The 13003-nt window shown below is 59.9% G+C and overlaps 1 protein-coding gene across 3 annotated transcripts in view; it reads left to right on the forward strand.

Moving 5' to 3' along the window:
- The window catches only part of LMX1B (LIM homeobox transcription factor 1 beta), a 90430-nt gene extending 77645 nt beyond the window's left edge, over nt 1-12785 (forward strand). The window contains exons 7-9 of one of the 3 annotated variants that reach the window (XR_006739876.1): nt 194-358; nt 615-1464; nt 12775-12785. Coding sequence is in view for 2 of the 3 variants with exons in the window: in XM_036412062.2 (XP_036267955.1) it covers nt 194-358; nt 615-772 (323 nt within the window). In the remaining variant the exon portion in view is untranslated. Of the gene's footprint in view, nt 1-193; nt 359-614; nt 2819-12774 lie in introns of those variants that run through there. The other 2 variants (XM_036412062.2, XM_036412063.2) reach the window with 2 other exon arrangements.
- Nucleotides 12786-13003: the final 218 nt, after the last annotated feature.

The following is a 13003-nucleotide window of genomic DNA, read 5'->3' on the forward strand; positions in this document are numbered from 1 at the left end:
GGGGTGTGTCCGGGGCAGGGGCGGGGGCTCGGAGAACGGGGCTGTGTCCTGAGGGCCCAGCTACAGGGTGTGGGTGTCCCTGGGAGGCCGGGAGAAGGCCGAGGGACGCTGTGGTGGTGGGGGGATGTGGGAGGCCTGCGGGGCCTCTGGGGGGGCGGGGCCTGGCGGTGACGGACGGCCGCTCTGCCCGCAGAGGTCCTGTCGAGCCGCATGGAGGGCATGATGGCCTCCTACACGCCCCTGGCCCCGCCCCAGCAGCAGATCGTGGCCATGGAGCAGAGCCCCTACGGCAGCAGTGACCCCTTCCAGCAGGGCCTCACGCCACCCCAAATGCCAGGTGACCACATGAACCCCTATGGTAAGCCGCCCGCCCCCTCCCGCCAGCCCCGCCCCAGCCCCCTGCCCGCGGGCCTGAGGCCGGGCAGCCACCCCACCCCGGGGCCCATAGCCCCCGCGCCTCCTCCTGGGACCCTTCCCACGGCCCGGCCCCTCCGCTCAGGAGCTGTCAGCAGGTCATCCTGCCGCCCCCTCGCCTCCAGCCACAGCCCCTAGGCCAACAGGGCCCCCGGGAGCCTCAGCCCTCGCCCCCCTCCTGACGCCCCTCTGACCCCCAGGCAACGACTCCATCTTCCACGACATCGACAGCGATACCTCCTTAACCAGCCTCAGCGACTGCTTCCTCGGCTCCTCCGACGTGGGCTCCCTGCAGGCCCGGGTGGGGAACCCCATCGACCGGCTCTACTCCATGCAGAGTTCCTACTTCGCCTCCTGAGAGCCAGCCGGCTGCATGGACACTTGGGCGAGGGTCCCGGCGGCCAGCCCCGCCCTCCCGGCCCCGCCGCCCGCACAGACTCTGCCGACAGCCATATGGTGCCCTCCCCTTGCCAGCCGGGCCTGGCCGACATGCCCGCGGGGCACGGCCGGACGGGCCGTGGAGCACAGCCCTCTGCGCAGGGCTGCGTCCTGCCCGCAGAGACCACGCCGCCCCCGGGGACCCAGAGCTCTCGGACAGCCCCTCGCCTCCCCGCCCCACCTCGGCCTCCATCGCCTCCTCCGTCCCCGCCTTTTTTGGGAAGCTTAAATTCTCTCTATTTTTTTAAACATCCTCTCTGTGTCCAGCCAACCGCCGGGGCCCCTGCTTGGGCCGAGGCAGGGCCCCGTGCAGGCCCGGGAAGAGGTGGGCCAGGCCTGTGCCCTGTGCTGGCGCCCACCCCCTCGGCCGCCTCTGTGGGCAGGCAGTCCCCGGGCGAGGCTCACCCCTCCCAGCCAGAGCGGGGCAGAGGCGGGGCAGAGCCAGCCAGGTGCCAGGCCCACCTGGCTTTGCCCTGGGGGGAGTCGCCGGGGAGGGAAGACGGAGCCAGGCGGACCTGAGGGTCAGAGACACACGTGCAGCTGCACACACGAAAGGCACGCAGGCAGACACGCACAGAGACGTAGAGACACTGAAGGAGGCGGAGCAGCCCTGTGGGAAGGAAAAAGAGGCCAGACCGGGAGGGCACCGCTCCTCTGCAGTGCCGGGAGAGGAAGCAGGGAGGGAGAGGATGGGGTGAGCTTGAAGCAGGTGCACTCGGAGGTACCCCAGAAGGAGGCTGGGCAGACAGGGCAGCCGCCGGCCAGCCCCAAGGGCAGAGACGGAGCTCAGAACCGGGCAGAGTTGGGCCACGTGGCAGAACCTCCCGGCGGGAAGGACCTCACACGTCGCCCACGTGGCACGCCATCTGCTCCTGGGACACGGAGCCCAGGCTCCGTGCCAGCTGCCCTCTCCTGCTGACCTTTTCCAGCCCCGGTTTCCTCTGCTCTTCCTCTTCAAACTGACCCACCACTGGGCCCCAGCGTTCCTCCTAAAGGCGTGGCAGGCATAGAACCCAGTCTTCCCACCAACCTCCACCAGCCAGAGTGAGCAGGCCCGTCACCTCCCCAGCGTTAGGTGCCCTACCTTTGTTAATGTGACCTGAGGTCCAGTTAATGGTTTAGGCCATGTAACCTTGGAAACACTGTCCTGTAAGAAAACCCAGTGACCGTGACACACAGGACAGCTAAGTCACATCTCTCTTCTGTGTGTGTGTTGAGTGGGGGGGAGGGGGCATCTGGACCCTCAGGACCTCTCCCTGTTGGGCGTTGGCCCACTAACCAGCCCTTCCTGGGAGATGCATTCCCCCTGCACTTCCAGCCCTGTTTTCGAGCTGCCAAATACACTACGTCAACCCCCACCCTCCGCTCACTCTACTCTAACCTGCCAAAGGGACGTTAGGTCAGGATGCTGGTCCCTGCTCTCAGTGACCCCTGGAAGGCGCTGTGTCCTCAGCCAGGTGCTCATGGCCCTGCCCTGAGTTCTGGCTCAAAGCCCTAGGCTGCCCCCAGAGGCCTGCTTGTCCAGCCTCTGAGCGGATGGGGCGATGGTTGACTGTCTTTGGGCTCCTCTGCCCGGCCCTCACGGGATCCTCAGAGTTCCCCAAGCCGCTCTGCGGTCTGCTCCTCTGTCTGCAGGGGAGCCTCGGCTCTCCGGAGAGGCCTGGGCGCGTCTCCCACCCCTCCTGGCTCCCATGCGCAGACCTCACCCTGCTCTCTCCGGGGCAGCTGGCTGGGGGGACCAGGCGCAGCATCCGCCCTCCCTGGGCTAAGCAGCCAGCCTGGCCCTTCTGGGCTCGTGCTCCAAAGGCCTTCCCCGGGGCCCTCAGCTGGCGGCTCAGTCCATCCGCAGCCACAGCCTCGGCCTCACTCGGCCTTCCTCTGCTCTCTCTGGTCCCCACAGCCGTGCCGGTTTCTGGAGACCTGCCTCCCTTTCTCCTTTTGCGTCCACACAGTCAGACCATGGCAGGGGCACCCGCACAGTCAGACCATGGCAGGGGCACCCGCACAGTCAGACCATGGCAGGGCCACCCGCACAGTCAGACCATGGCAGGGGCATCCGCACAGTCAGACCATGGCAGGGGCACCCGCACAGTCAGACCATGGCAGGGGCATCCGCACAGTCAGACCATGGCAGGGGCACCCGCACAGTCAGACCATGGCAGGGGCACCCGCACAGTCAGACCATGGCAGGGGCACCCGCACAGTCAGACCATGGCAGGGGCATCCGCACAGTCAGACCATGGCAGGGGCACCCGCACAGTCAGACCATGGCAGGGGCACCCGCACAGTCAGACCATGGCAGGGGCATCCGCACAGTCAGACCATGGCAGGGGCATCCGCACAGTCAGACCATGGCAGGGGCGCTTGGGCAGGGCCAGGCGTGGAGGCCCCAGCCCCCGATCACCTGCCCTTCCCTCCCAGGCTCTAAGTTGGAAGGAACCTCAGGAATGAGCCACCCTGCCCACCCCTCTCCCCCTTCTTTGCAGCTGGAAAGTCTGGGTGGGGAGAGGGGAGGGGACCCCCAGCCCCCTGACCACCGGTCCGTGTCAGAGCCAGAGCTGAGCCCAGCGCCTCCTCCAGGCTCAGACCCAGATGCCCACTCTGCCCAGCCCGGGGTCAGAGGCGGGGACGGACATGAGCAAGATGTAGGGCCCACCCTTGAGATAGACTCTATGGCTGGGATAGGACAAGGTATGTCCTGAAGAGACACACACACTCTGTCCCAGACCTTGTGGAGGACCCATTTCTCAGGTGAGGAACCTGAGGCCCAAAGAAGGGAGGCGGGTGCCTGGGTCACCCAGCAGAAGCACACACAGCCGGCAGGCTCGCTGGGACCCGGCCAGGCCCAGGGGAGCCGGCTCCTCCCACTTCGTGGGTGGAACTGCAGCCTGTCATGGGGGGCAGTGAGTAGTCCAGGGGAAGGGACCATCATCACTGTGGGGGGGAGAGAGAAGGGGGAAGCCCGAGGGAAAAGAGAAGAGTCTGGTCTCTGCAGGAAGAGGCAGAGAGTGAGTGGCGGGCAGGCAGGACACTGCTGGGGAGGTTGAGGCTCAGAGGGAAGGAGGAATCTATCCCAGGTGACGGAGTGAGTGAGAGCAGAGGAGGGACAAGAAGGTGGGCTCCTGCCACCAGCCAGAGCCTCGTCTGCCTTCTCCACGGACAGAGGGACCCAGTGGCTCTCAGGGTCAGACCAGGGTCCGACAGAGCCTGTAAGAGAAGGGGTCAGTGCACGTGGGCTAGGCATCTCGGAAGGCTTCCTGGAGGAGGAGGAGGCGGGGGGGGGAGCTCCAGACCAGCAGGGCCAGGCCCCTGGCATGGGGTTGGGGCAGCCTCTTCTCTGTTAGGGACTCGCCTGTCTTGTCTGCTCACCTGGAGCTGGCACCCGCAGGGAACCTTGCAGGAGGGGGAGCTGGCCGAGCCCTGCCTGGCCCCCCTGAGCTCTGGGCACCGCCCGGGGTGTGGGTCTCGCCTCCTGTCTGGGAGGACCCACAGCTCTGGGGCCCACGCTCACATGCACGCACATGGACACGCACACTCACACCCGAACGCACACGGAGGCTCCCGGGCCCACACTCCCGGCGCGCACAGCCTGGGGGGAGCTGGGGTGCAGGAGGACCAACCCCCCAGCCGTTGGCCCTTGGGAGGGGCCGTTTCCAAGGAGCCTCTTTGCTGGGGCCCCCCCACCCCACTGGGGTTCCCCCAGGAGCCCGGCCTAGCTGGGTGTGGCCCCCGGGCCACTGGCCATTCCTCTGTTTTCCTTGTACAGACTCTCACCGCCCACCCACCATCCCCAGACACGTTTTATTTAATAACTTGTCATTGTTAAATTATTTATTAGCGTTTGCCACATCACCACCCCCGCCCCGCCCTCCACTCTCACCTTCCGCTCCTCCCACGAAAGCAGAAAATGGAAACGACAACAACAAAGATGAGACGTCAGTATATTTGTAAATAAACCAACCTGTACACGCCTGTGGTGACTCTCCTTGGGGCGAGGGGCTGGGCTGAGAAGAGAGCACATTTCTTGACGGCCGCCAGGGACAGCAGGCCCGGGAGGAGGGCTTGGGTCCCTAGTCTTGCCCAACCCATTCTCTTACAATCCTCACCCCTCCATCCCTGTCCTATCCCAGCCTTAAAGCATTTCCGTCCTAAAACACATCCATCTCACTCTTCAACACTCATTCATTCATCCAACCCATACGAAGAGCCCCTCAAGTGCCAGCTGTCAGGCTAAACACCAGGGATTGCTGGTCCCAGACTCCAGACAGCAGTGTAATAGGAGCTCAGCTGCGGTACAGTAAGGCCTTGCTGCAGGGTTCCTAACTTCATCTGGAGGGGTGGAACGTCATAGAGGGCTTCCTGGAAGAAGCTACATGTCAAGCTGAAACCCAAAGTTACCCAGCATGGCAGGACTGGATGAAAAGGAGAAACGCCTGGGAATGCTCAGGCTTCTACCAAACCTCACAGGCAGGCGAACTCTAGTGAATTTCCTAAACCCCAAGAGCAGCTAAGTTTTGGGAGGAGAAGTAATGAGGCTGGAGGCACGGCTAGACCATCCCATGAGGGCAGGTGGACTGGATGGGGGCAGGAAGGTCCATTGAGTCGCCTTTCTCACCTGGGTGAGAGGTGGCAACAGCTTTGAGAGGGCAGTAACAGTGGGGAGAGAGGTGGGGGCAGATTCCCAAGATGTGGGTGAGCCAGGGAAGTCAAAGCAACTTCTAGGCACCTGGATTATGGAGATGGGGTTCCTGGAACCATCTGGTCTGGGGTGTGCGGAGCTGGGGGCCTCTGGGGGCATCCAAGTGGACATGTCCTGGAGCAGGGCTGGGCCCCGAAGGGACCAGAGGCTGAGCACCCAGGTGGGTGAGCTTGCCCAAGGGAACCGACACAGGACAGTGGAGACTCGGAGGCCAGGCCCTGAGTATCCTGAGGACTTGGAGCTGGGTCCGGGGGGATGTGGCAGGGGAGGGGGATGGGTGCAGATGCAGAGCCTCTCAAAGGGTGACCCTTAAAGTCCCCAGGCGCCTGGTGTGTGTGTGTGTGTCCGTGTGTCCCTGTGTGTGTGTGTGTCCGTGTGTGTGTGTGTGTGTGTCCGTGTGTCCCTGTGTGTGTGTGTGTCCGTGTGTGTGTGTGTGTGTGTGTCCGTGTGTGTGTAAATAGCTCTGTGGGTCAGTCAGCCCAGGTATACTGTGCATGGAGCTGGGTGTCTGTAGGTATCAGTGCATTGTATGCAGCTGGGTCTATCCGCCAGGCTAGATCTGCATGTGGAGGTGTCTGTATGTCCACACATGGGTCTATCACTGGACATCTGTCAGTCTGTGCATCCTGGAGGCTTCTGGGCCTCATGTCCACAGACCTGATGTCCTCAGGTTCTCTCCCTGCCCCTGCCCCTGCCCCCTAATGCTCCTCTCCAGCTTCCCTTCCTCTGCCCGTGGGCACCAGCGCCCCCTGGAGGCGCACACTGTCCTGCACCCTTTCCTGCAGCCTCTGGGTGATTCACAGCCACATGGCGGCTTCTGGGAATCTAGATGTTTCCTCCCGTGCACCCCACAACACCCTGACTGAGAGGCAGGCATTGAGTGTCAAGTTTCAGGAGGGAAACCCGAGGCTCAGAAAGAGGCGGCAACTGGGTCTACAGGACAAAGCCAACAAGGGCAGTAGAACCGGAGTTCAAAGTCAGGTTTGGCTGCAAAGCCAGGGCCTCGCCACCACCCCTGCCCCCCTAAACCCCACTCTGGCCATCTTGTCCTCCAAGGTCAGGCCTGGGACCCGGAAATTCTCTCCTACCTTCACAGTGGCTTCACTGAGGCCCAGAGAAGTGAAGTCACCCGGCCCAAGACTGCACAGCACAGAGGCAAGACTAACCTAGGTCTCCCTCATGGCCAAGCCCCAGGCCCAGGCTTGTGAGAGTGGCCTCCGAGCCTCCCCCACGCCCCCACCTCTCCCACCTCCCAACCCCTGCAAGGCCCTCAGCATCGGGCTGCCACGCTCATGCCTATAGCAACCGCTCAAAATCCTGTCACTAAAAAATGTGGTGGTGGGGGGATTAGGAGGGAGGGGCCGTGCTAATCCTTCGCTCTCTGCCTCCAGCCCACCCTCTCCCCCCGACCTGGAAAGTGAAGTCGTGGGAAGGGGAGGAAATGGGGGCTGAGTCTCAGGAGACGGAGGGCGTGGCTGCCTCAAGCAGGACAAACACCAGCCAAACTCAGGCCCCTGCCAGTCACACGCTGCCCTGGGCTCAGGGATGCAGCGGCCTGTGTCCGTGGCCGGCCTGCTGGACAGTTGGACGGGCGGAGAGGCGAGGCTAGGAGGCTGCTGGGGTCGCTCATGCCTCTGGAAGCAAGGAGACTGCGGAGCTGAGCCTCACACATCTTGTTCCACTTTCTCCTCGCAGCCCGTGGGGCGGGGACAATTGCAACGTCCGCTTGATGGATGAAGACACCCCCCCCCCCCCATCCTGTAGCCAGTGCTGCGCTGCCTCAGATGCCTCCTTAGGCCTCCGAGTGTCCCAGACCCTGTGCCAGGCAGACCGGGACTCTGGGCAATGACAGACAGACAGACAGGGGGACTCTGTTATGGCTCTGACTTCAGAGCAAGCACCAGGGCTTGACTGGAAAATGGAGACAGCCCGAACCTGCCAACACACACACACCCGCCTCTACCCAGCCCCAAATGCTCCTCCTCCTGATCTTCGTCCCCTTCGTGGCAGATGCATAAGAATAAGTGACAAGAGAGGCATACAGGACTCAGAGTGGGTGGATGGCAGGGTTCCTCAGCTGGGCCTGGGAAATCAAGGAGAGCTTCCTGGAGGAAGGAACAGCCAGAACAAATGCTCACAGGTGAGACCTGCAGGGGACCAGGGCGGCGGGGCACACCCAGGTTGCACTGAGAATCCCAAAGCCAGAGATGGCCGGGGCGACATCCCGGTGCACGCCAGGGGTCAGTCACCCTCTGCTTAGCTGGGAATAAAGTCAACACACTAAGATTTTAGAATAGTAATAATTTAAAAAACTCCCCTGCCCACTCCTTAGATAACGAGAGTGTGCATTTTCCATTTCTTGGGGCCCCGATGTCCCAGGAGCATCTATTTCTTCCCTTGGAAACTCTGGTCCAAATCGGAAAGGAGTGGGTACAGGAAGTTCTTAGCACAGAACCTGCGAGGATGTGCCTGGGGCAGGCGGCCCGGTCTGCATCTCCCGTCTGCCCTGCGGCAGAGCACCCAGGCGCCTCTCCAGGGCAGCACCCCACATCCACTCCTCACCTCCCTTATCAAAGCTCGGAGTACGTGGCTACCAAATCCCCAGGACACACCAGAAGCTACTTGGAATTTCCTCACTGCACCTGCAGTTCCCCATGTCAGACCACGAGGTGGCGATCGGGAGTCAGGCAGGTGAACGCCTTGTGGAGGCTGGGCCCGGAGCTGATGGATGGAACGGGGAGCCTTCGGATGACGGCCAGAAGCTCCTGGGAGGCTTCTGTGTGCCAGGTACCTTGTGGGCACTTTGTGGGGACAATAACCCTGAGGAGGAGGAGTGAGCATCTCGTTTTACAGAAGGACAGGACAGTAGGCTCCGAGATCTTAGGTAACCCGCGGCCACACGGCTGGGGAATGGCAGAGCTGGGCGGCAGCAGACACCCCGGAGGAGGAGGTGGAGGGGGCGGGAGAAACACTAGCCGCCTCTTCTTGAGCTCTTGTTTCAGCCACTCCCGGCCGGTGTGGCTCATCCCACTGACTTCTCACACTGACCCAGGAGACCTTCCCCATTTTGTGGATATGGAAACTGAGGCTGAGGGGAGCTAAAAGCTGGGGGAGGCTGCTTATCCTCGGAGCCCTGGCTCCCGGGGACTCACCCTCCCTGGAGGACCACAGGGTGAGGAGAGAAACACAGTACCACCCCACCCCAGCCCTGCCCAGCCCTTCTCCAACCCTCCTCAAGGAAAGACAGCAGGCTCAGGACCTGCCCAGGCCCACGAGGGGGCTCCCTCACCGAGCAAGATCCCCATCCACCCTCTGAGCGTGCTGGCCCCCGAGGATGCTTCCAGAACGGGCATGCAGGTCACAGCAGGGAGCCCCTGCAGATTCCATCCAACTGGATATTTTTTTAATATATATTTTATTGATTTTTTTTCTTACAGAGAGGAATAGAGAGGGATAGAGAATTAGAAACATCAATGAGAGAAAATCATCAATCAGCTGCCTCTTGCACACCCCCTATTGGGGATGTGCCCGCAACCAAGGTACATGCCCTTGACCGGAATCGAACCCAGGACCTTTCAGTCTGCAAGCTGACACTCTATCCACTGAGCCAAACCGGTTTTGGCAAGTGTTTCATTCTGATCATGGCAGTCATGGGGACCTCTCAACAGAGGCAACTAATCTGGAGTTTGGGGGTTCCCCAGCACACCCGGCTTTGGGGAAGGTAGTGAGTGTTGTCAAGCTCAGTCCTAACTCTGCCACTCACCAGCCGTGACCTTGGACAAGTTTCTGTGTCTTTATAAACAAGGGCAAGCACAGGCCTACCATGAGGACCACCTGAGTAAGAGCCAGGCACAGGTTCATCGGCCCAGGCACTCACACAATGGGGTTAACATTACCCCCAGGTGCCCCCCCCTTCTGCCCACTCAGGAGGCTCAGCCTCTGCCAGCTCACTGACCCAAAGGTAAGGTGACCAGACGTCCCACTTTGGCGAGACAGTCCCAATTTTTAACAATTTGTCCCGCGTCCCTCCGCGTTTTAAAAAGTCGGGACTTTTTAAATCAGGACTGTTAAATGTCCCGCCAAAAGCGGGACGTCTGGTCACCTTACCCAAAGGCGCCTGAGAGCCCTCAGCCAGGGCATCCGTGGGCCTCTCCCTCTCCCTTCAGCCAAGAAAGATTCCAGAAGCTACGGTCCCTGTGGCACCAGCCTTTCAGACCCCGGGATCTTTGGCAGACCCTCAGGGGCCATGCCAGAGGAGGCAGGGGCAGGGGCAGGGGCAGGGGCAGGGGGAGCCTGTCCCTGCCAGGCACCTGACCCGAGCCCACTGGCCCAGGCCTCCTGGCCAGAGCACGTCACTCCCTGGGAGTGGTACAACCCAGGCGTTCAAAAACTTTGGATCCCAAGTTACAGGGATGCTGGCCGCTATATTCCTCACCACAGGGGGGAGCCCTAGAGGCCGCAGCCCTTGCCCACAGAAAGAGGTAAGAAGAAAGAGGCGGGAAGAGGCAGCCCCAAGCCTTCGGTTTATGGAGGCATTAAAAGGCTAGCCAACAGATGACGAATAGGGTATTTTATTGCTTGCGCTAGCCTGAGTCTCTGTCACCTGCCACCAGAGCCCTGACGAAAACCCACACCATCTGACAGGGTTATTGGGTGAACGAGATAATATTTCCACGTTTCTGGCATAAAGTTCAGTACTAAAAAAAAAGAAAAAGGGAGCCAGGATGATTCTCCGCAGAGCACAATAACGACCCCCGCATCCCTCCCGCCCGGCTTGCAACATTGGCCCCTTTGTTTACGGCAATGTGGTTTGTGAAACTCTACCTCCAGGCACAGCCTCTGAGCTGGTAGTTAAAAGGAGACATTGTGTTCGGGGCATTTTTTCTTTTCCCCCTGCAGATTCCATCCAACTGGATATTGTCAGAGATTCCTGAGGACAAATGAAAATAATGATGGCGGCCGTAAAACACACAATGAGCACCACACAGCGCCCCTGCCCGGCAGTGCCTGCCATCTGAGGCCTGGGGTGGGGTCCCCCCTGGTCCCACACACCCCTGCTGACCCCCGCAGCTGGAACGGGGCGGCTGTGCCCCGGGCCCAGGCAGTGGGGTACTGGAGTTCGGTTGAAAAAGGGAATCGCTGGTGCTGAGTGACTGATAGGCCCATCATCAGGTTATGTCTATCACAAAAATGCCCACAGGCCGAGCGACGGTGACGAGGGCAGAATATGGGAGTCACGCTCTGCAGAGCCTGGGGGAAGGCAACTTTGGTAAGGTGACCTGAAGTCCCGCTTTTGGCGGGACAGTCCCGATTTCTAACAATTTGTCCCGTGTCCCTCGGCGCTTTAAAAAAAAATCGGGACTTTTTTAAAAACGCCGAGGGACACGGGACAAATTGTTAAAAATCGGAAAGAAAAAAAAATTGGGACTTTTTAAATTATTTTTTAAAATATTTTTTATTGATTTTTTTTTACAGAAAGGAAAGGAGAGGGATAGTTAGAAACATCAATGAGAGAGAAATACCAACCAGCCGCCTCCTGAACACCCCCTACTGGGGATGTGCCCCCAACCAAGATACATGCCCTTGCCTGGACTCGAACCCGGGACCTTTCAGTCCGCAGGTCATGACTCTATCCACTGAGCCAAACCGGTTTCGGCAAATTGGGGCTTTTTTAAAATGCCGCGGGACAAATTGTTAAACATTGGGACTGTCCCGCCAAAAGTGGGACGTCTGGTCACCTTAAACTTAGGGCGATTGCTCTTTCTGCTTATGAAACGCCCTGCCCGGACACTTAATAAGAACCACAATGACCATGACCAGGACCACGCTGACAGCTGTGGTGTGTGTGCTGAATTCTCATCACAGGCCAGGGCCTGCGGGCACCACCTCATTTCATTCCTACGCAAAGCAGCCTCCTCCCCATTTCACAGGTGAATACACTGAGGCTCCGAGGCCAGGGGAGCTTGTTCAAGGTCACGGAGCTAAGCGAGGGAGATCCTGAGAGCAGGCTCCCCACGTCGACAGGGCGGAGGGAGGAAAGCCCCAGTTTTTGGGGGGATTCCGCCCATCCCTCGGCTTCACCAGACCAGGCCTCAAGCCGAGGGATGGAGGAGGAGATCTCTCCCCAGGAGAGGACTCAGAGGGCTGAGCGGCAGGGCCCGTCCTCAGCTGCTACCCCGGCCCTGGCCTGCTCCTGGGCTCAGGCCTGCCGGGACAAGAGTCGCGGGGAGGAAGGGAGACGCAGGGCCAGAGAGCCACCCTCCCTCTCGGGGGCTGGCCCCGCCCTAGCACATCCATGCCTCTCGCATGAGGGCCTTGTGCTGACAGGGGGTCTGAAGAGCTCAGCGTGGTCAGCCACACGCTAAGGTCACAGTCAGTCGCACGGATGGGAAGATGGGGAAGGGAGGGGAGGAGAGTGGGCTCATTTTCAAGATGAAAGCTCCATTCCCCACCCCAGGAGTTCGGGAGGAATTTTGTAGGTTTGGAGCCTAGAACGTTGATGACGATCAGGCTGGGGAGGAGAGGCGGCAGGAAGAAGTGGGGGCCGCCCAGGGGGAGACTAGATGCAGGAGCTGCGACCCCCGGGACCCCTTTCCAAATCGTGGGGAAGCTGGGGACCGCTCCGCGATGAGTCCTCACGCCGGGCGCTCCCAGGCCAGAGGACTCTCCTGCCGCCCAGCAGGAACAACGGTAAGTCAAACTGCTGTGATTTCCTCCCCTCTGCGTTTGGGCTCATTCCTGACCCCCTAGCATTATGTGTCATTCCTTTGGGTTGTTATGGAGCTTTATGCAATGATACAAAACTGCATAGTCCTCTGCTAGTTGGTTTTTTTTGTTCATGTTTTATTTTTGCCCACATTCGGCCACCTTGTTTCATGTAGCCATCATTTATTGCTCTATAACCCTCCATCTATTTATTAATTCTCCTAGAGCAGACGTTGGGCTTTTCCGGTTTTTCACTAGAATGAGCAAGGCTGCAGTGAGTGTCCATCTGCTTTAGGGTTTGCTGTTTCTTTGGTCTTCCTTTCAGACTCCTTCCCTACCCTTTTATGTTTTCTTCGTAAATTTTTTAAAGTTTTGACTTTCACATTTAAATTTCAGATTCCTGCCCTAGCTGGTTTGGCTCACTAGATGGAGTGCCAGCCTGCAGACCAAAGGGTCCCAGGTTCAATTCCAGTCGGTCAAAGGCACGCACCTTGGCTGCAGGCTTCTCCCCAGCCCAGGCCTGGTCAGGGCTCCTGCAGGAGGCAACCAATCAACGTGTTTCTCTCACATCGATGTTTCTCTCTGTCTTTCCCTCTCTCTTCCACTCTCCCTAAAAATCAATGGAAAAATATCTTTGAGTAAGGATTAGCTAAAAAATAAAAATAAATTTCAGCCCACCCAGCGTGGCTCAGTGGTTGAGCATCAACCTATGAACCAGGAGGTCATGGTTCAATTCCCGGTCAGGAC

Source organism: Pipistrellus kuhlii, unplaced genomic scaffold (genome assembly GCF_014108245.1).
Source record: "Pipistrellus kuhlii isolate mPipKuh1 unplaced genomic scaffold, mPipKuh1.p scaffold_m20_p_43, whole genome shotgun sequence".
Taxonomy (NCBI): Eukaryota; Metazoa; Chordata; class Mammalia; order Chiroptera; family Vespertilionidae; genus Pipistrellus; species Pipistrellus kuhlii.